The 23,512-nt window shown below is 42.1% G+C and overlaps 2 protein-coding genes across 6 annotated transcripts in view; one reads left to right on the top strand and one right to left on the bottom strand.

The window, feature by feature from the left end:
- The window catches only part of wrn (WRN RecQ like helicase), a 38,372-nt gene extending 21,368 nt beyond the window's left edge, over positions 1-17,004 (bottom strand). The window contains exons 1-10 of one of the 5 annotated variants that reach the window (XM_082157328.1): positions 16,493-17,004; positions 16,256-16,329; positions 15,246-15,364; positions 9,949-10,094; positions 9,723-9,871; positions 6,438-6,587; positions 6,141-6,183; positions 5,838-5,949; positions 2,905-3,154; positions 2,752-2,826 (exon numbers count right to left, since the gene is read on the bottom strand). In XM_082157328.1, coding sequence (XP_082013454.1) covers positions 2,752-2,826; positions 2,905-3,154; positions 5,838-5,949; positions 6,141-6,183; positions 6,438-6,587; positions 9,723-9,871; positions 9,949-10,094; positions 15,246-15,364; positions 16,256-16,309 — 1,098 coding nt within the window. In that variant the 5' untranslated portion in view covers positions 16,310-16,329; positions 16,493-17,004. The remainder of the gene's footprint in view (positions 1-2,751; positions 2,827-2,904; positions 3,155-5,837; positions 5,950-6,140; positions 6,184-6,437; positions 6,588-9,722; positions 9,872-9,948; positions 10,095-15,245; positions 15,365-16,255; positions 16,330-16,492) is intronic. The other 4 variants (XM_082157326.1, XM_082157324.1, XM_082157325.1 and 1 more) reach the window with 4 other exon arrangements.
- Positions 16,109-23,512, top strand: part of tex15 (testis expressed 15, meiosis and synapsis associated) — a 30,514-nt gene continuing 23,110 nt past the window's right edge. The window contains exon 1 of the mRNA XM_082157323.1: positions 16,109-16,204. The gene's annotated coding sequence lies outside the window, so the exon portion shown is untranslated. The remainder of the gene's footprint in view (positions 16,205-23,512) is intronic.

The raw sequence follows: 23,512 nt of genomic DNA, 5'->3' as shown, positions 1-23,512 counted from the left end.
TCACTTTAAAGCTGCAGAATGTAACTTTTTTGGTAAAAAAAAACAACAACAAAAAGCAGTTATGGAGGAAGTACATAAGACGTCAGTGCTATAAGTCTTCCTAACTGTTTTGAACATTGAAGTCTTATGTAACCGATGGTAGATGATTTATCATTTGAGCGGTCAGTTTGAGGTGATTCGTCTTTGCGTGGTTATATCAGGAAGGAAGACTATATTGCGTATGTGGAGGACACAGTTGCTTAGACTTTAAACTTCAATCATCAATCATCTTTGACCTCTGGGGAATCATCTGGGCCCAGTTGTTCAAAGGAAATCTGATTGGATTTTGGCTCTCGGATTCTGACATTTCTTCAGATACAGTGAGGAAAATAAGTATTTGAACACCCTGCTATTTTGCAAGTTCTCCCACTTAGAAATCATGGAGGGGTCTGAAATTGTCATCGTAGGTGCATGTCCACTGTGAGAGACATAATCTAAAAAAAAAAAATCCAGAAATCACAATGTATGATTTTTTAACTATTTATTTGTATGATACAGCTGCAAATAAGTATTTGAACACCTGAGAAAATCAATGTTAATATTTGGTACAGTAGCCTTTGTTTGCAATTACAGAGGTCAAACATTTCCTGTAGTTTTTCACCAGGTTTGCACACACTGCAGGAGGGATTTTGGCCCACTCCTCCACACAGATCTTCTCTAGATCAGTCAGGTTTCTGGGCTGTCGCTGAGAAACACGGAGTTTGAGCTCCCTCCAAAGATTCTCTATTGGGTTTAGGTCTGGAGACTGGCTAAGCCACGCCAGAACCTTGATATGCTTCTTACAGAGCCACTCCTTGGTTATCCTGGCTGTGTGCTTCGGGTCATTGTCATGTTGGAAGACCCAGCCTCGACCCATCTTCAATGCTCTAACTGTTCCCTCAGGAGGTTGTTCCTCAAAATCTCACAATACATAGCCCCGGTCATCCTCTCCTTAATACAGTGCAGTCGCCCTGTCCCATGTCTTAGTGTATTACCAACAGTAACCTTGGAAATCCTCCTGTGTAGTTCTGGGCTGATTTCTCACCTTTCTTAGGATCATTGAGACCCCACGAGGTGAGATCTTGCATGGAGCCCCAGTCCGAGGGAGATTGACAGTCATGTTTAGCTTCTTCCATTTTCTAATGATTGCTCCAACAGTGGACCTTTTTTCACCAAGCTGCTTGGCAATTTCCCCGTAGCCCTTTCCAGCCTTGTGGAGGTGTACAATTTTGTCTCTAGTGTCTTTGGACAGCTCTTTGGTCTTGGCCATGTTAGTAGTTGGATTCTTACTGATTGTATGGGGTGGACAGGTGTCTTTATGCAGCTAACGACCTCAAACAGGTGCATCTAATTTAGGATAATAAATGGAGTGGAGGTGGACATTTTAAAGGCAGACTAACAGGTCTTTGAGGGTCAGAATTCTAGCTGATAGACAGGTGTTCAAATACTTATTTGCAGCTGTATCATACAAATAAATAGTTAAAAAATCATATATTGTGATTTCTGGATATTTTTTTTTAGATTATGTCTCTCACAGTGGACATGCACCTACGATGACAATTTCAGACCCCTCCATGATTTCCAAGTGGAAGAACTTGCAAAATAGCAGGGTGTTCAAATACTTATTTTCCTCACTGTATATGCCACCTAGGTAGGAGTGTGCGATATTAACAAAAAATGTCGGTGATTTTGTCGATAAAGATGATTAGACAATAGGCGCGTTTCCATTACAGATCTGAGCAGAACTTTAGCGATTTTTTCTAAATGTCGGCAAAAAAGTATTGCGAAATGATGGCGTTTCCATTAACCGATGTTAAGCGACTAAAACTTAATTTTTTCCTAAATATCTTTCTTAAATTCCTAAACTAAAATCATTCCAAAAACCATGGCAACGGACGTAATCTCAGCCACTGCACTAGCCATTATTATTATTATTATTAATCGAAGGAGATGTATGTGTCTTTTCCAAGCATTAATGGTAAGGAACGACCCTTATACTTGTGAGCGGCACATATGAGGTGTTTCTGGGTGTTTCTCCCTCAGATCTGCTTCGAGGTCTTGATTGTGGCATTTATTTGAGGTTTAGAATCCATTATTCCTGTAATTCTTTTGTCTTATATGAATTTATTAAAGACTCTGTCTCGTATTCTGTCCAAACACACCGCGTCATCTACGTCAGGTGACCTGTAAATGGCAGTTTTCACCAATTCCATTGTAGTTTTGCGAAATATTTCTTTTTCGAATTGCCTGAAAAACCACCTCATGCGAGCGTAAACATTTTTTGCGATAAATGGGAGTTTTTGCGAAAATTACGTTTCCATTAAGCGTATTTTCAAATCGCAATTTCAATTTGCGCAATTTCAAGGGTAATGGAAACGCGGCTAATGACTTCGTTTCAATGTGTTAAATTGATAAGCCGTCATTACGTTGTGCGTCAAATTATCACTGCGACACACCCCTTACGGCATTGGTCCTGGCTCGTTCACACAGGGCGCGTTCCGGGACTGATCCCGGCAATATTACTAGGTCCCATCCCGGCATCAATCCCGGGACGTGTTTGCGTTCACACAGAAGGCACTCTAGCAATTTTACGGCAATTTCCCGGGATCAACGCACTGTGTGAAAGGGGCTTTAATGATCACAGTTTTCATCTTAATGGACAAATAAGACAAATGCTGTGGCGGTATGTGAACACTCACTCCACAGCAATCACCTGAAAACAAACACGTTCACCTTCATCATTTCATCGTCAAACTCCTCATCCCTCTGCGTGTCCTCAGAGCTCTCGGGGGCTGAAGCCTGCTGGGTCTTAAGGAAAACACAACCGTCATGAGGCCTCAGTGAGCGACGCAGGAGAAGCGCAGGAGGGCTGAGTGCGGCGCTCACCTGGAAAGCTAGGATGCACTCCTCCTCCAGCTGCTCCTGCCTGGCCTGATGCTCCAGCGCTTGCAGCTCGTACTGCGAGAGAGCCGGACACTCCTCAGGAGCTGTGCAAACGCCTGCCGGACCGGTCCTGGTTCTGGCATCGCTGAGGTTGTGGTTTAGAGAAGACTGATCCGCCGCTTTGATGCCATTCGACAGAACGCTTCTTAGGGACGCAAGTGTCTGAGACAGATCCTCCACGAGTCTCTCAGCACTGCAGAATCATACACATCATTTTAACATCATAGTCTTTATAACAATCATGCACAGGGAGAATCATGTACCATGGACTGTGGAATTTATTTTAAATCACATTTCTGCCTCTGCATTTCAAGCATGGCTCATATCAAGTAAAATTAGTTGCACCCTGAAAATGCCATTTTTTAGAGCGAGAGAGCGCGAGAGCGAGAGAGAGAGCGAGAGAGAGAGAGAGAGAGAGAGAGAGAGCACTTTAAATGCTCATATCACAGAAATTAAGAAAAATGCTGGATTTGATGCACATGGAGAATTCCAGTCATGAGACTTCCTCATCTCACTGAATAAAGACTAGAAGTGTTAGCACACTGTGATCAAGATTCGAGCGTGGTTATTAGGGGTGTGGCAATATATCGCAATACAAAAATGTAACAATATATATCGTTCACCCAAAATGAAAATCAAAAAAAGAATCAAGTTTTCAGAGTTTTAGTGTCAGAAGAACTACATTAAACTTCTATATATAATGTTGAATAAATGATAATAATGCAATGGGGGAATATTTGTGGGTCCTGATAATGCCAAATGTCTGATGTTAGTAGAAAGTGGCTTACATTATTATACATATATCTAGTCAGTGACAGAGAACAAGCATATTCATCTAAAATAATTCAGTATTTTCAGCTCCAGAATCATGAATATTGTTATTCTGGCGTCTCTATTGTCCTGAGCTTTGGGTTTCAGCACCAAGTCCAAGACTATTCATTTACACACTCAATGTAACGCCAAATTTAGCATTTTAATCAACAGTACATTTTTTGTGAACCTTTTATCACATGTCTTGAGTATCGCAATAATATCGTATTGCGAGTTCAGTATCGTGATCGAATCGTGACATGAGGGTATCGTTACACTCCTAGAGGTTATTCATTTCATTCATTCATTTAATGCTTGACTTTCCTAATCGTGGCCACACATTGTGACAAAATTCAGTACATTATTGGAGGGCTATTGGACTCCATTCGTGGAGGACCGTGTTTGGGCTGCATTTCCCAAAAGCACAACTGCAACCAATGCTCTCTACGATCAACTTAGGCTTATGATGCTTTTGGGAAACACAGCCCAGGACAGTGGCCCTCCAAGACCAGAGCTGAACAGTGTGTCGTACATTTGTGTACTCTTGATACTGGCTTCTGTTCTCAAAACTCACAACGCAAAATGACCTAAAAATGAAGTCTTGTTTTAAGTGAAATTGATTAAAATGAAGCGAGTTTATGAGTAAAACAAGAAAAATGTCAATGGGCTCAGACAAATGAACTTAATTCAAAGGAAATTTTTCATAACTCATTGACAGATATTTGTTCTTTTTTGAAGCATAAACTTGTTTAATTTTGACTTAATTTTACATTTGCATCTTAAGCAAATGTCTCTTGATTTAAAGAGGTTTGACATATTATTTGTACTGAGAAAAAGGACAAAAATGTATGTAACATTTTTGCAATGCATGCAACATTTACTGCCAAATCAATTTAAAGGAGAAACTCCGGGCAATTTTTAAGTTAATCTTGATCGTTACACCTTTGTGAGTACTGTCTATAGAAAAAAAAACGAACTGGATTGGGGCTTGCAACACGGAGCTGCTACAGCTAATGTCCAGAGCTCCCACTCAGCTATAACGGCAGTTATGGGGGCATAAACCTAAAGAGTGTCTTTGTGCCTCTTTACAGACACAAAATGCAATTAAAATGTCTGTCCAACATGGACCCTTACATGACAACAAGATGTGTTTAGCAACTTAGCCATTGTTTAAACTCACCTAAATAGTGTTTTAGACGGCTAGCTGTAGTCTCGCGCTGAAGTCCCGTGGGAACTCAGTTGTTCGTTCCGAATTGTGGCAACAGAATGCGAAAATACAAGAACTTAAATTTTCATCGTCTCCCTTTCCATGACCCCGCTGTGTTGTGTCTGTGTAGTCATCCTTGTCAAAGTGTTCGCTGCAAATGCGGTAATCTTTAGCGTGTAGAACTTGTATGGGAGTTTGCACATCAAGTTGAAGTACAACTAGCCACAACTGCATAATCTCGAGGTCATGGAAAGGAAGAGGATGAAAATTTAAGTTCTTGTATTTTCGCATTCTGTTGCCGCAATTCGGAACAGCAACAAACACGAACCATTTCTTCTTCACTTGTGAGCAACTCCGATATTCACTCTTCACACACTACGCTCCTCCCACCTGCACACTGCTATTTACCTTTTTCCGGCTACAACTGAGTTCCCACGGGACTTCAGCGCGAGACTACAGCTAGCCGTCTAAAACACTATTTAGGTGAGTTTAGACTTTTTAAGACCTTTTTATAGGGGTCATGACATGGATCTATTTATTATTTCAATATGCTCCTTGAGGTTCACTTATGATTGGCTAACATCATTGCATAGGAAACACTCAATAGCGAGTGGGCGTTGATACTAAGTGTTTTGAAAACCTTATCCATATAAACCTGTCATTTACAGACAAAGCATGATGAAATAATTTAATTCTGCGTTTGAGATGCAGCTGCTGTCAGATCCAATACCGTCACTGCTTCATCACTGCACAAAAGTTCCTCTGCAAACTCTCCATTACACTGTTTCGTTTACAAAACAATATGCTCTGAACAAACATATAATCAAATCCTCTGGACCTCAGAGAAAAATAAACCGACCTGTCCGAGCAGTCGAGTTCATCTGGAATATGATCCGCCAGATCTTTAAGATCATGAGCAACCTGAACAACTCTCTGCTTCAAACCAAGCGCTGAACATCCTGAGCGGCCTCCTGGCAAATGAACAGAGCAAGAGCACAGAAAGAGACACAGATATACAAATATTACATATAAAGTGCTGGTTACACTGAGCCAAAACATTATCTGATCATCATTACATGCAGGAACATCAGAACAGCGCAGCACAACAGAGAAGAACATCAGAACAGCGCAGCACAACAGAGAAGAACATAAGTGATCTCACCAGACATCATTTCCTGAAGTTTCTGATAAACGAGCAATCCAGCCTGTTAGGAAAATAAAGCCAATTATGATCTTTATTAGCATCAAGATGTAAAGATCGAATTTTATACGATAAAATATATAAATACTGTTAAGAATATAATCTGGTGCTGTAAATGGTCACCATTTCTATTTATTTTAATAATCTATTTGTCTTCACATTTCAAATGGTCCTGCGAAAAATGCTGTTCAAATAATTGTAGACAGTGTTTAGTTTGTCACAACTTTTACCCATTTACTCTGGTTTATCAGGACTCACATAAGCATCCGTGGCAGCGTATCTCTTCTGGTCTTCTGTCAGACCGAAGTCGTCCCAGTGACTGCAGCGCACAAGCCTGTCCTTGAAGAGCTGCTTCTTCAACAAGTGCTTCACTAGACCATCCAAACTCCACTTCTCACAACATCTCAGCTGAATAACACACACACACACACACACACACACACACACACACACGTCAATACATCAAAATCACTCAAAATCAGCAGGAACTTTCATCTTATGCAATACATGATTTTATCATTATGACCTAGTATAAGGTTTTATTTTTGAGGACAATGAGCTTCACTGAATAACATGGTTTGTTATTGTATTTGTTTCATGCTTCACAGCTCTCAACTCTCACTGCTACGATGCTTGGGTTGTTGCAGGGGGCTTTAAATGTTTTAAGTGCATTGCTATGTGGTTGCTAAGGTGTTCTGAGTCGTTGCTAGGTGGTTTCCTACTGGCTCAAGTCAAAAGAGTCAAGTCTCTTGTGATTCTGGGCTGTAGAAATGGCTCGAGTGCCTTCAACACAAGTCTGTGAGATTCATTATTTTTGGCTTAATTGATAACTTGACTCTGATTGGTCAATTGTGTCATCCAGCAGGCCGATATTTCCAGATATTCGTAGTCATCTTTCAGTCATTTTATTTGCACTGTTATGCTGCCAGGACAGCAGATGATGCCAACTTTGAATTATTTCACAAAACTGCCAAATTTTCTATAGTAATCTACATAATCACAACTTGTAATAATTGCTTTGACATGCTCATTGTTTCGGACTAAATGAACGCATAATGTTAGCCAACTGCATGATTTGTATCATCTTAGTACATTTCTGAAACATGGACCTTACTTTGACAGTCAGAAACTATACATATTTTGAAAAGGGCTGTACAAATAAATGTGAATTGAATCTGTTATTGACTGCAGTGAAAATTACTTCAGCATTAATATAAGTAATATTGTTTTAGTGTTTATCTTGTTGCTAGGCCAATTTTTTACACTGTAATGGAGTGATTTTTTCCTTAGCTGAAGCTTCAAGATAAAAAGATCTCATTTTACCTCAAATCAATATTTAATGTCCTTGTATCAGTGTTACTTTCATATTATCATATTATCATATGTTATAAATATAAAAACTTCACATTTTTACCGCAGTAGGTAAAGGCCACATCCACACGAAGCCAGAGCTTTCCCTATCCGATATTTTTTTTCCCCGTTCAAAAAAAAAATTCCGTAAACACGGCGTCGTCTCAAGAAATATCTGCGTACACACGAAACCACTGAAACGGACTCAAAACGATGTAGTATACATGCCAGACCAGTATGTGGCGCTGTAATTCTGCCACAGACATACACTAAAAACGGAGAAGAAGACTTAAAGCATGCGCATAAACCTAAACCTTGCGCGCTGTATACTATGGCTGTATACAACAATAATATTAGGCACAGTAGCTTCTTTTTTTCTTTTCTTTTTTCTTTTTTAAACAAGAACTTTGTTGAACAATATGAAAAACCATAAATGTAGTTGCTGTGACTTAACGGAGTCTGACTAGTTGACCATCTAGTTGGTTCATCATCGTTTCACAAAATGTACGGATTGGCCGTACACACGAAAAAGCAAGGGCGGCGTTTTCAGATTTATCCACCTTGGGACCCGGTTTAAAAAAATAGCGGTTTCAGTCTCCGAAAACGCCGGCTCCGTGTGGACGAAATGCCAATACGATAAAAAATGTATACGTATACAGCGAAACGCGTCTCCGTGTGGACAGGCCCTAACTGAGATTGTGTGTACTGCTCTCATTTGTCTTGATATCTCCTCGTGAGAATGTGTGAGACTCAACAGCACAATCTTGTTGTCAGTACATTATATATTATATATTATTATCCACTAAATGTAATTAAATCTGAATCAATCTCGCGTTCTGGTGATTCCATAGTTATTTAGTTGTTTTTGACATTGTAATCAGTAGACATGTGCCGGTATTCGGTAATGCGATAAATCGCGGTAATGAACATGCACGATATTGTTATCGCGGGCACTTCAAAATACCGTGAAAAATAATAGATCCGAATTTAGATTTTTAGAACGCGCATTATAGCTTATTTTCCATCAACCGCTTAAACAAACACTGCGTATGCTGCGCGAAACACGTGCGCACTCTGATATAAACAATCGCCACGTGTATAAGCATGCGGCCGGTGCGCACTTCTAGTCTAATGTAAACAGTCCTCACATGGAGAAGCAGCATGGCGGAAGGAGGAACGCCGCCGCCTACAGTTTATGGCCGCCGCCGATCTATCCGGATCCATCCCGCTTCTAAAAGCAGAGCTGCCAACTCGACGCATTCAGCGCGAGACTCCTCACACGCTCACGCCACACATCCGTTTTCTCACGCAGAGAAAAATCGCGGAGCAAAGAGGACACGAAGACCGTCAAACAAGACAGAGCAGGTTACTTTTGATATGAAACAGGAGAACAATTGTGTCACAGAACGTTACATTTAAACTATTTAATGACCAGCAGCATGTTAGATGACTAAAACATATATATAGATAAAGAGGAGTATTTTGCTGAATATGTGCACTGCACTTTTTTACATATTTATTATATTTTTACTTGTTTACTTTACATAATTGTTATAATGAAAACCACATTATATTTGATTTAATTAGTTATTTGTAACCTTTAATAATACCAGCTGATAGGGCTCTATATGGTTACATAGCATTATGTGAGATATTTTTTTTCATGAGAAAAAAATAACATGTGGGCTATCTACTGTAGCCTTCCTAATATTTATCCAAAATAAGTCAATATTGAATCAAAATTTAAATCAAATCCCAAGTATTGAATTGAAATCGTTAAATTTGTGTTAAGCAATACAAACAGTAGCCTACCAGTCATTGTACCATGTAATCATTGTAACATGATGTTGTCACTAAACTTAATAAAATTCAGTTTAGTTACCAAATGTTTTGATAATCACAATTACACCTTGTGATGCAAGTTTTATTCAATTTTTTACATCCCCCCCCAAATCCATCTGTTTCTCATGTGCAATTAAAATATCGTGATAATACCGTATACCGTGATAAAAGATCACTCAATTAATCGCAGCATGAAAATGTGATACCGGCACATGCCTAGTAATCAGGCAACTTGTCCAATCGGGCAAATACAACTCTCTTTCACTGGACATCCACTTGTCCCAAAAAAGCGTTAATGTCGAGCCAACAACCGCATAATGAAATACATCTATAAATACCGAGACCACGTACCGTCTCATTGGCCAGATCAGAGAGCTCAACAATATTCTTCAATTTGATGTCAAAATCAGATAACAACTTCCACTTGTCTCCCTCAATTCCCACTCCAACTTTCATGATGCTCTCGTCCTCCAGAAGCAGCTTCAGGCCGGGAGGAAACCCTGGGCATGATGAGACAGACGTGAGCAGATCCTCAGGTAAAGACGAACACTGAGCGACAGCTTCTGTCTGAGCTCACCTGACATGGAGGAGATGTGAAACAGAAAGCACTGCTCCTCTGAGGCACATAGCTGCACTACGGCCACTTTCTTCGTCTTCCCTTTGGTGAAGCTGGGCGGCCATTCCAGATCAAATCCCACTGCTGATCCCAACACCAGACCAGACCTGGATGAGACACACAAAAGCCAGACATAAGGAGAGAAGGGGAAGGTTACCAGATTTGTGTGGGTCAAAACTACACAGGACTGAATGAACAGCCCCGAACCTTCAGCATTACGCCAACATTTTTAATGAAGGCAAGCAGAAAAACATGTACATTCACAATGGAAATGTTCATGACTGATGGTTTGAAGAATATTCATAATCTGTGATCAACATATCAGCTAAAACAAGATCACTGATAGCAAGAACAAAGTCGTACAAGACGTGACAGAAAAAGATGTCATCTGAGCAAGTAAGTAGCATATCTGTCACAGCCTTTATTTATTGGTTTATGGACATTATATAAATCATTATTAGACTTACCAAACTAGTGGTTTTTAACAATGTTATTTTCTAACAAAAACTTAAAGGGGTAGTTAACTCAAAAATGGAAACTCTGTCATCATTTACTCGCCCTCATGTCGTTCCAAACCTGTGTGAGTTTCTTTGTTCTGTTGAACACAAAAGAAGATATTTTGAAGAATATGGGTAACCAAACAGGGTGGTGCTTCCTCGTTCCTTCGTCCTTCAGCCTGTGACCCGGAAACCGATCGAACTCAGCCATCTTGAAGGACATCTCAATTCTCTAACTGCACCGCGAGGAATGAGGAGGCGAGGAGCGAGGAGACGAGGAGCAAGGAGACGAGGAGGCGAGGAACGAGGAGGCGAGGAACGAGGAGGCAAGGAGGAGAGGAAATAAGGAGGTGAGGAACGAGGAGACGAGGAACAAGGAGGCGAGGAATGTGGAGGCGAGGAGGAGAGGAATGAGGAGGAGAGGAATGAGGAGGTGAGGAGCGAGGAGACGAGGAATGAGGAGCGAGGAGGCCAGGAGCGAGGAGGCAAGGAATGAGGAACGAGGAGGCCAAGAGCGAGGAGGCGAGGAATGAGGAGGCGAGGAGGCGAGGAATGAGGAGGTGAGGAGCGAGGAGCGAGGAGACGAGGAGGCAAGGAATGAGGAACAAGGAGGCCAGGAGCGAGGAGGCGAGGAATGAGGAGGTGAGGAGCGAGGAGGAGAGGAGCGAGGAGGCAAGGAGCGAGGAGGCAAGGAAGGAGGAACGAGGAGGCCAGGAGCGAGGAGGCAAGGAAGGAGGAACGAGGAGGCCAGGAGCGAGGAGGCAAGGAAGGAGGAACGAGGAGGCCAGGAGCGAGGAGGCGAGGAATGAGGAGGCGAGGAGCGAGGAGGAGAGGAATGAGGAGGTGAGGAGCGAGGAGGTGAGGAGCGAGGAGGCCAGGAGCGATGAGGCAAGGAAGGAGGAGGCGAGGAGACGAGGAGCTAGGAGGCGAGGAGCGAAGAGACGAGGAATGAGGAAGCTTCCAGAGGAGATGAACGCTAAATAAAGTGATCGGGTTGATGTGCCGGTTTATATGTCACAAGCTTCAAATCAGAAAAGATTTTTTGACATGCACACACTGCACAAATATACAGAGTTTCCCACTGTTTGCACATACTATTCTCCTACATTGCTGCTTTCTTTTTTTTAAGAGCAAACTTAATATTTATCTATTTCGGGTCCTGATTAGGAAAAGTAGAGCACATGAACCGTTGTGCCATGCTGCTTATATTAATCAAGCAGTAAAAACGGCCCTTCCAGCAGCTAAAACAAGGCGTCTGTGGATGAGATGTTATGGTGCTCTAATTCACAGACGATGAGTGGAAGGAAAGATTTAGAATGACATGACAGTAATTTATGACACTTCATTGAACAATAACAGCAGCTCATTCCACACATCATACGTCATTACACCATTTCTGTGTCATTGCACATGAGCAGTACTTTCCAGTGTCGGTTTTCAATCAGATTAAGTGTTTTCATGTCCTTTCGATCAGATTACGAAAGGTTTAAATCACCCCTTACAATCCGAATGAAATTTCAATCGTTCATTAAAGAGCACCTATTATGCAAAATTCACTTTTACATGGTGTTTGAACATAAATGTGTGTTGGCAGTGTGTGTACACAACCACCCTATAATGATAAAAATCCACCCAGTGCTTTTTATTTAATCCCCATAAATCATAAGCAGTGTCTCAGAGCAACCCGTTCTCAGATTCGGGTCAATGTGACGTACTTTTGCACAAGCCCCGCCAACGACTGTTGACGGACACTGCTGTATTAGCATAGACCCGCCCTGAGTGAGCTAAACACAGGCCGCCAGTGTTTCGCTCACTCAGGGAGGGCTATGCTAATACAGCAGTGTCCGTCAACAGTCGTAGGCGGGGCTTGTCTTTAGCTCACTCAGGGCGGGGCTATGCTAATACAGCAGTGTCCATCAGGCCGGGGCTATGCTAATACAGCAGTATTATAAGAATTAACATAGCAGTAATAAGATAAGAATAAGAATTAACATAGCAGTCTTCAGTTACTCTCGTTGTTACTCGAGGATGGATCAGTACCAACTGCTCGTGATCCAGCTTACAGTCTCCGAAGCGACTGGCCTAACGTTACTGATCACGGCAGAAATGAAAGTGAGAGCACACACTTTATGACAGCTCATCGAGTCGTTGTACGGATATACAGTTTACCAGTTTATTAAGCACCGACTGAAAGGGTGTGTATATATTGGTTTACTGTTAGGTGTAACGAGTGTTTTGTGTAATATGCTGTGTATGTTGATGATAATGAAAGTGAGAGAGAGAGAGAGAGTGTTTATGGATAAGACTTTAATGCACACTTCTTATACTGTGTTTATTCAGCTCTTACAGTGATAATGTATAATAAACTTAATTGAACTCATCAGTATATTTTTTGGCCATCATTCGTGTACGCGGTCCGCTACAGCAGGCTTGTATTAAAGCTGCCGTCGGCAAGTCTGGCAGATTGGGTCGATTAGCCAAAATTTTGAATGTTTACAACTCTCATGCCCCTCCCCACTACCAGCGAGCACCCTCCCATCGAGGTCGTGCTCGTCAGTGCGTCACTGTGCGTGTGTGTACCTGATTTTCTGTGAACGCGTCCGTCTCTTCAGCATCTATCAACACCATGGACTCGGAGGTAGGCTGCCCAGGCTAATCTATCCATAGATAGCAATAACCGAGAAACTGGACGATTGTTAGTAGATTTTCTCTCCGCCATCACGCTTCATGCAATCTCCAGGCGAACTTCAGGCGTGGCGTGTGCATGTGATATTAACGTGCGCGAGTGAGGGGGGATCTGTGGCGTGTGCACGACCTGTGATTGACAGTCAGATCTCACACCCCCCTGCGCTGATTGGACCTGATGAAGCGGGAGCGCTGGATTTTTGCAAAACAAATAACACGCTCCAGGTGGAGTTAGAAGCTCGGTTTTTTTTCTAAAACCACCTTATTTATGTTGTTCTGTCGGATTATAGTGTCGATTACACTGAATATGATCAAAAAAATGTTGCCGACGGCAGCTTTAATAGTGGTTAAAAGCAGATGACATATACGTTAATTAAACTAAACTATACCTGTTCTATCTCCATACAGCATATATTCTCTTGCTCTGTGGGCATTATTGCCCGACTCCGGGTTGAAATGAACACCTCTACTGAGAGTTTCTGTTCTGAGATTATCATTCCGTGAGATGAGATTGTCCTGACTGAGCGCAAGCCCCTGTGCCGGCGGCAGCAGCTTATTTGCATTTAAAGGGACACACACAAAAACGGCACGTTTTTCTGAGCCCCAAAAAGTGACAATTTAAACATGCTCTAAAAAATTATCTGTTGGGTATTTTGAGCTAAAACTTCACATACACACTCTGGGGACATCAGAGACTTATTTTACATCTTGTGAAAAGGGGCATAGTTACATGTGACTTTATTCCCACTGTGCTACTAGTCCGTATGCAATCGGATTATTATGGTATATGTAAACAGAACCAGTGTTTCCCACAGATTATAAATCAATTTGTGGCGGGGCGGGTAATAATCTCCGTTAATAATCTGTTACACAGAACTTTATTATATTAAATGTTAATCAAAAATGATTCACACCTTCACAAAATCCAAATATTCAGTGTAAGAGTAAAAAATGACATAACATTATTTATAGTAAGTTTATTTGATTCACAGCTTATTTAGAGTTTTGACCTCGACAACCAAACTGCATTTACCGCAAACAGTCTAACTAAAAGATTGTTTTGGTTGAATGAGGAATCTCCAATGGTTCAAAGGAGTCATTAGTTCGCGAATCGGACGTGTCATTAGCGGACTTGTAGGCCTACGCGTTGTGTGATTATCCCGGCAGTTAGGACATCGCACAAGATTTGTCAACACAGAAAACATTTCATCATAGTTTTGTTTTGTTTATTGAAAGTGTTTTTCATGTCAGCTGAATGGGCGGAACGCTTTTCAGAGAAGATAAGGTAACGTAATTTTTATTTTTTAGCACAACACCCAGTAGTAATTCAGGAAAAAAATACCTGAATGCTCCACGTGAAACTTCGGTCTTCCGATCTTTTACCATTGTGTCAATTCTCAATTGATTTTGATTAATATGCACGAGGGAGCGAGAGAGAACAAGATAGTTTGAAGACGGTGAGGGTGCGCGCGCGCGACCAGGCCTCTCTCTCTCTCTCTGCTCGTTCTTTCAGTAATATGCACCCTATCGCAAGCGCAGCAGTCATCTACATCACTCACCAATCAAATAAGGCTTTGGCGAGAAAAAAAAAAAAATCGCTTGTGAGAGAGACGCGTGAGTGACAGAGAGACGGAGGGAGAGCAGGGAAAGGAAATGCAGCTGAATGAATACGCTGCGTGTTTTAAATAGCGCAAAACATTTTTTTATAACGAAGCGCAATTTGTGGCGGCCGGTGTTGATTCTGTGGCGCACCGCCACGAATTAGTCTATGTGTGGGAAACACTGAGAACACAGCAAGTTTCTTGTCCCATTTGATTTTCATAGTATTTTTTTACATACTATGGACAGGACAGGACCAGAATCTGTTTGGTTACCCATATTCTTCAAAATATCATCTTTTGTGTTCAACACAACGAAGAAACTCACACAGGTTTGGAGCAACTTGAGGGCGAGTAAATGATGACAGAATTACAATTTTGGGTGAACTATCCCTTTAAAGGAGAAATCATTTGTAGTGCATCTTAATTGTTCTGAAAATGCAACAATAAAGTTGTAAAGTTCATCCAAATATATTACCTTAAATCTTCTGATAAAAATGAGCAGTCGTGTCTTTCCTGGCTGTATATGACCGTCCCACCAAACTCCAGATAAGGAAGATAATCCTCCAGAATATTCTTTTTATAGCTTCCTGATGTCTGCAGAAACACACAATAAGCCCATTCAGAACAAATCTGAGGCAAATTTACTGCAAGCGCACAACAACCAAAGAGTCCATGTTCACGGCAGCGCTGACACTGAGATACATGATCCTACTACAGTCAGATGGACAATGTGGAGGGCTGCCAGGTGCCCTTCATTCAGGTGTGCGATTTCTATATTTACCATGTTTGTTTTCCAGCTTAGACAATTAAGTTATTGTCTCTCTACTTGAAGCTGGTTAACCCACACAGCTATTCTCTTAAAAACAACATTTAGAAATACAAATAACAAGACCGTTGATTTGAAGATTTGTGCATTGACTGATACAGAATCAGAAATATGTCGGTTCTGATGGCAAAGGTGGCATCATGCAAATATCATATTCATAGTACAGCGCACTTCAGTGCCACGAAACTACAGATCATGATATAGACATTATAAAAGCTTTTGAACGGACTTACGCTACATAAACCTCAATAAATGTGGAGCACAAGAACGCATGTTTCATCTGAGCATTTATACAATGATGTGTATTTAACAATAGACCAGTATTACAGAGTATGATGTAGATAAGTAGACCAGTAGATAAGTAGACCAGTATTAAACCAGTATTTCTTGACTGTTGACCTGCAAACAGTGCTTTGGTTTTATTTGAATATGAGCATGATAGTCCTGCAGGTGTCTCAGTAAATAATGCAAATAAGTGGCCTTTTCTCTCTCAACCAATGGAAAACACACACATTAGCGAAAGCACAGGTACATTGAGAGCATTTCCTCAAACACACAACACACCAATGAAGAGGACAGGTGTATGGACGAAGAAAAGGAGCAAACAGGTGAGTGTAGTGTAGTGGTGTGTGTGTGTTAGTGTTGTAGAGTTTTCTCACCTGTTTTTCTTGAGGTTTGTTGTTCATCCATTCAGGGAGAGTCCTGTCACCCATTACAGCTTCATTTCATACGTCTTTAACAAGAAAACACCACAAAGCTAGTTCGGCACATGATAACAGTAATGCTAGTAAGACTGTTTCCGAGTTTGACAAAGTTACAGTGTGACAATAATAATATTGTGCATATACTTGCACTTATATGTATATGCATCCACAAAGCACGCGTGTCTTGCTCACCGCGCTGAATGTCCCGCTTCCTGACTCTGCTTTTCATTCAGCACTTTATATTCCTCTAAAAGCTTTGAAAACACACAGACTGTCTGTTCGTTTTGAATATTGATTTATATTTACCCGCAACATTTGCAGTTACTTCAGCCAAACTCTCCCGCGCTCTGTGTGTGTGTGTGTGTGTCGAGCAGCGCCACCTGTGGGACTGGAGGGAAATCAGTAATGAAGTAATAACACTGTAAAAAAGTGATCAGTTGATTTAACTTTTTTTTTTTTAAAGGAATCCCGTTGCATTAAAATTGTTACGTAAATAAACTTCATGTTTAATCGAAAAAATGTATGTGGAATTGTCAAGTTCACATACATTTTTTTTTTTTTTATTAACCTAAGTATTAAGTTTATTTACTTAATAATTTTAACGCAACGTGTTTACAAAAAAAAAAAAAATTAAGTAATTGACCTGAACACTTTTTACAGTGAAGTAAAGCATCTGTGTGTGAAGTGAACACAGTCTTCATGGACCTAGCATGGTTCATTATACTAGTTACAATGCTTAACATTTAATATAGGCTATTTTGACAAATCAATAGTGCTTCATAATTCTCAATAAGAAGATACATTTGGAAATGCATAAGTGTCACAGTCTTAAACTCACTGAAAATCTCTGTTGTGTTTATGCGTTTTAAAAGCTTTAGTGCTCCTGACACATTGGCCTATAGCAGTGGTTCTCAACTCCAGTCCTCGGGACCCGCTGCTCTACACATTTTGTATGTCTCCCTTATTTAACACACCTGAACCAGATCATCAGCTCGTCAGGAGAGACTCCATGAACTGATCTGAGTGTGTCAGATAAGAGAGACATACAAAATGTGCAGAGCAGCGGGTCCCGAGGACTGGAGTTGAGAACCACTGGCCTATAGGCTATCGGATATGTGAAAACTTAATCATAGACTGCTGACTCAAATTCAATATAGGACACAAGTGAAAACTCTCTCTTTTTTGTCTGCATCATGTTGTGTGAATATTTTATTTAAAATAATAGAATGATACAAATTTCACAAGGAAAATTTAAATAAAATATCATGAATGTTTCTTAGACTTATTCCCCCGGTTTCACAGACGAGGCTTAAGCTAGTCCCAGACTAAATGCATGCTGGAGCTGTCTGAACTGAAGTCTCTTGCACTGAGATATCTTAAAATATGTCAGTGCCAAGATTCCAGGTTTAAAAGGTAATAAGAGTTCAAGATGAAAGCTCTTCATTACAGTTATTCAGATATGATGTGAACTCTCTCAAAATACTTTAATACAAAGATTGTGACTGTTTCTCATAAAACAACTGAATATTGCACAGGGTTAAACCTGGGAACGGAGCGGGATCAGATATCATTGGCTATTTGCATTGACATACACAGTCACAGCAGCGTCAAAACAGCGTCGCTTCCGAGTCGCCTTTATTTAGTGCTGAGTGCAATGCATTACTACGTAATTAATTACTGTAATTTAATTACTTTTCCCTTAAAAAGTAAAGTAAGGGATTACTCTTCGTTCTGTAATTGAATTACAGTCACTTCTGATGTAATTGCATTAAGCTAATATGATTATTTAGGGTCTAAATGAAAAGTTTGTAATATACTTTAATTAAAAATTCTCATTAGTATTGTAAGAAAACACTAATTTTACCTGGTCAAAAACAGCTCTGTTTTCAGCACGCCGTTTAAGTGCATGTGTCTTTAAATGATAATGAGTTTTGCTCACCCCGCCCCTCTGTTCTGAGGGCGTTTTGACACAACAACACACGTGGAGTGTTGCCTTGACAACAGTTTAGGGTATATTTTGAAGAATGGCAGCGGGAGTCTCTGAGGACACTGTGCAACCGTATCAGTTTTAACCGGAGTCGGAAAACAGGACGTTTCTGAATGGTTGGTTAACGTAATGTCACTTTGATATATCTTTGTATGTACTGGCAGGGTAAGTTAGAGTAGTGAGATACGAACGCTATGTGTGTTTACTGATGTATACGTTAGTTCATTGACAGATTGATGTTACAGCTAATGGTCATGAAAAACTTTTTTCCGGTAAATGTAGGCTTGTCCGTGATGCGTAACGTTATCTCAGCAGTGTTAGGTACAGCTGTCAGGGCTGAAGCACTAACGTAACATTTGACTGATCTGTTTAAAAAATAAGCAGTCTGTGAGACTATGACACAGTCATTATTAGGCACATAAACGTACTCGGTTACTAACGTAACCTCGGTTCTCTCTAGAAGAGGGAACGAGTACTGCGTAAGATATCTTACGCTCGGGGAAAATCCTTTTTCCGCGAGATATTGAAGCCAAAAATTATCCTTAATTTTGTAATAATGCAAAACGCGTTGCGGCAGCATGCAGACATAGGCGAGGCAGCTCGCGCGCCTATTGGATGCTCTGCGGCAACTGCAGCAGCCTATCGAGCGAGGCCTGGCGTGACGCCAGACCCAATGAGGGTGCTTCGCGCCCGCTGCGTCACGTCCCGCCGAAACGGGCGTGGTCTAGGCCTATAAATACCGCTCGCAGGCAGCTATTATCTGGTTTGGTTTTTCATCATCGAAGCAACCAGAGCGTGTGCATGCACGGCAAGATACGCAGTACTCGTTCCCTCTTCTAGAGAGAACCGACGTTACGTTAGTAACCGAGTACGTTCTCTTACGAGAGGTCTCTCGTACTGCGTAAGATATCTTACGCTAGGAGACCCAATGCAAAACGCCGTGCATGCTGAGATCTGACACCAAAGACCCAAGGGCGAAAGCCCGGGGTTCATATAGTGCACAATCACCCGGGGAACTCACAGGGAGTCCGGGAAGAGGGAGGGGCGAAGCTGCACTCTTCCACATATGGCAGCGTCGCTTAGACGCAAATTTCGTCATACAGACAGGGCGGGGTACGGCCTGAACTGATGGGGAAATGTGGGTCTTACACAGTTTGCCCAGGCACATCTCGTGCTACTGCTTTTCACTGTCGATCATCGAGCTGTGCTCAGTAGACGCAGCATTCTGAGCTGATAGCATCAGGTCAGATAATACTGGTTAACTTAGACTGACAGCAGCCTGGCCTGCAGGGCGGGAACCTCTAGGTTGTAGAACCTTATAAATGTAGACGGGGAGGCCCAGCCCGCCGCAGTACAAATATCTTGCAAGGCAATCCCACTTGACCAGGCCCACGAAGAGGCCATGCCTCTCGTGGAGTGCGCTCTGACACCCAACGGGCACTGCATGCCCTTGGAGGCGTATGCCAGCGCTATAGCATCAACTATCCATCTGGATAGGCTCTGTTTCGACGCGGCTAGTCCCTTAGAACGCCCGCTAAACGAAACAAAGAGCTGCTCCGTCTGTCTGAAAACAGACGAGCGAGACACATAAGCTCGTAATGCCCTGACTGGGTAAAGGAGGCCCGCGTCTCTTTCCTCATCAGGGACCGGTAGGGCTGACAGGGAGATAACCTGCGCCCTAAACGGTGTGTTGAGGGATTTCGGAACATAACCGTGCTTAGGTTTGAGTATAACTTTTGAGTCATTAGGCCCAAATTCCATGCACGTCGCGCTCACAGAAAGCACGTGTAAATCCCCTATGCGCTTCACTGAAGCGAGAGCCAGCAGAAACACAGTCTTGAAAGACAGATGTTTCAGATCAATTGACTGTAAAGGCTCGAATGGTCCACCTTTCATGGCTTCCAGAAACCGTAGAAAGGTCCCATACGGGGACTGAGGGAGGTCTGGGAGGATTCAGTCTCTTAGCCCCTCTAAGGAAGCGGATGACTAAATCGTTCCTTCATATTGACTGACCAAGCGTTGTTCTTGAGAACGCTGCTATAGCCGCCACATAAACTTTGAGCGTGGAAGGGGTCCTGCCCTTATCCAACAGCTCTTGTAGGAAGGAAAGCACCTCCGTCACTCCACAGTCTGTGGGTGACACGCCACAGGCTGTGCACCAGCCCGAAAACACTGACCATTTCGAGGAGTAGAGCCGTCTCGTAGACGGAGCTCTAGCCTGCGTGATCGTGTTTAATACTCCCTTAGGGAGTTCAACATGTACCCGTTGATGGCCCAGACATGAAGGGACCCAAATTCCGGGTGAGGATGCCAGATCGAGCCGTGGGCCTGAGAGAGGAGGTCTCTCCTCACTGGCACTGGCCACGGGGCAGTGCTCGTTAACTGCATCACGACTGGGAACCAAGGTTGGTTTTCCCAGAACGGTGCTACAAGCAATACTGAGCATCCTTCTTCCCTGATCCGCTCTATCACCTGAGGCAGGAGAGAGACGGGGGGAAAAGCATAGAGCGGGCGGCGGGGCCATACATGAGCCAGCGCGTCCCTGCTCTTGGAGAAAAATTCCGGACAGTGAGCGTTTTCTTGAGACGCGAACAGGTCTACTTCCGCTCTGCCGAATTTCTTCCACAGCAGTTGGACTGTCTGTGGGTGTAGAGACCATTCGCCTGCCGGAACATTGTTCCTGGACAGTCTGTCTGGTCCTATATTTAGGAGCCCTGGCACTTGCGCTGCTCTGAGCGAGCGCAGGTTGCGCTGAGCCCATACCAGGACGTGGCGTCCTTTTATTTGGGGACAAAAACGCGTCAGCGCGTTGTCTACTGCCAGCATTTTGAGGCAGTTTATGTGCAGGAGCTTCTCCCGTTCCGACCACTGGCCGAAGAACGGTCTGCCCTCGAGCAACGCTCCCCATCCCGAGGTGGATGCGTTCGTGGACACCACTCTCACCCTCGAGGAAGTCCCCAGGCTTACACCTGATTGGTACCAGTCGTCCGCTCTCCAAGGTTTCAGAGCTGTGACGCACTTCTGATTGACCTTGAGGCGAAACAGACCGGATGCCCACGCTTGGCGTGGGACTCGCGCTTTCAGCCAAAACTGCAGCGGGCGCATGCGGAGCAGGCCCAGCTGGAGCACTGATGATGCTGAGGCCATGAGACCCAGCATCTTCTGAAATTTCTTGAGCGGGACAGACGCGCCGCAGCGGAACGAGTCACGCCAGGCCTCGCTCGATAGGCTGCTGCAGTTGCCGCAGAGCAGCCAATAGGCACGCGAGCTGCCTCGCCTATGTCTGCATGCAGCCGCAACGCGTTTTGCATTATTACAAAATTAAGGATAATTTTTGGCTTCAATATCTCGCGGAAAAAGGATTTTCCCCGAGCGTAAGATATCTTACGCAGTACGAGAGACCTCTCGTAAGAGAACAACACATACTGAGACAGGAGCTATACCTTTTTCAATGTTCTCGTTTATAAAGCAGTCTGGTGAAATGATTCGCGCAAACATGAAAGCATTGCTGTTGATCGTGGGGAATATTCCCTTTGAAAACAAAACTCAGCCACTGCGTCTTCAGCGGTTCGGATTTAGGAACATCAAAATGACTGTGTTCCTTATTACACCCAAGAACAGAACACCATCGCATGGTCTGGGTGAATACTCGATTCTGATTGGCTGCAGGGTGTCCATTAAAAAGTGATAGAGGACACCTAGTAAAGGAGTTCTGGTGAAACTGACTGTTTACCGTTCGAAATGAATAAATAAATGCGCTGGCTACATCAGCTGTGAGTAACCATAGCAACAGGCAGTAAACTGAAGCTGAGCTGAGCGGACTATAAATATCTCCGGTTGCTAAATAAACCGTCAGGCGTAACCAGGGAAACCAAGTTATTGTTTGTAAAAACTTTAGATTTCGATTGTAAAACTAATTAAAATATATACTAATATTTTTTAAATGTGTTATTTGGCAAGTGACCATGGTATAAGCTTCGATGGTACATGGTACTTCGAGGTGTCCATTGTCAGGTATTAATGGACTTCGGCGGAGGCAACCACCTCGTCGGGCATTAACCCTTACTTAGACGCCATTCTGCTCATAGACAGTGCTCCAGCGTATCAACAATGACGCGCGGACTATGATTGACAGTTCACTCACGAGCGAGGGCGGGTCTGTGTTGAAACGCTGCTGTCAATCAACAATCGTGGGAGGGGCGTTGATTTTGTGACGTCACTAGGTCGAACGGCTTGATTTGAGAGGGGGGAAACGTATAAGAAGATTTTTTAAAAACCACTGGATGGATTTTTATCATTTTATGATGGTTGTGTACAGGCACTGCCAACACACATTTCAGTACAATCAACTTGTAAAAGTGCATGTACCATTATATGACCCCTTTAAATAGAAAAATAGAGGATTTCACATTCAAATGTAACATCTAATGTTAAAATATATGTTTTTAATGTAACCTTTTGTCTTTAAAAACTTCAGTCAGTCTAAGAATGTTTTATTATTTGTTTGAATGAATGAAATCTTTATTTCGAACAATTAATAAAATAATAATAAAATTAAAAAAGACAGGAGTATATGAAATATCCATACAAATAAATAAACAAGAAAAAAAAAAAGAAAAAAAAAAGTTTAGCATAATAATCAACCTGTTCGAAAAGGGATAGGTAGAAGCCCTAGGCTTATCAAGACCTACCCCCAGTAACTACCCAAACCAATTCACAATTGAACAAGATAAATCAAACATAACGTTTTAAATAATAAAAAAAAACTACCAAATTAAAATAATGCTTTATCTTAATATTAAGATAAAGAGAGAGAAAAAAAAGCATAAACAAAAAACATTATCAAGCAGCATTTACAACCATACTGAGCTATCATTCACCCTCTCCACTTCTGTACTTATCAAAAATAAAACTTTTGTACCTTTTTTTAAATTGCAACATATTAACACTTTGTTTGATCGAACTGCTCAGACCATTCCACAAAAGCACCCCACAAAGCGAAATACACGTACTTTTGAGTTTTGTCCGAGTCCTATGTTGACTCAAATTTAAATCCCCTCTCAAGTTATAACCCCCAACCCTATCTGTAAATAACTGTTGTATGTTTCCAGGCAACTGTTTATTTATTGCTTTATAATTAATTGAGCTGTCTTAAATTTAACGAGATCATTAAACTTTAGAGTGTGCAATTTTAAATATAGTCAAGTCAAGTCATCTTCATTTAT

The sequence above is a fragment of the Leuciscus leuciscus genome, assembly GCF_965113295.1.
Source record: "Leuciscus leuciscus genome assembly, chromosome: 24".
In the NCBI taxonomy this organism is placed as follows: Eukaryota; Metazoa; Chordata; class Actinopteri; order Cypriniformes; family Leuciscidae; genus Leuciscus; species Leuciscus leuciscus.
Note: the sequence above shows the minus strand (reverse complement) of the source record. Positions and strands in the feature narration are given on the sequence as shown.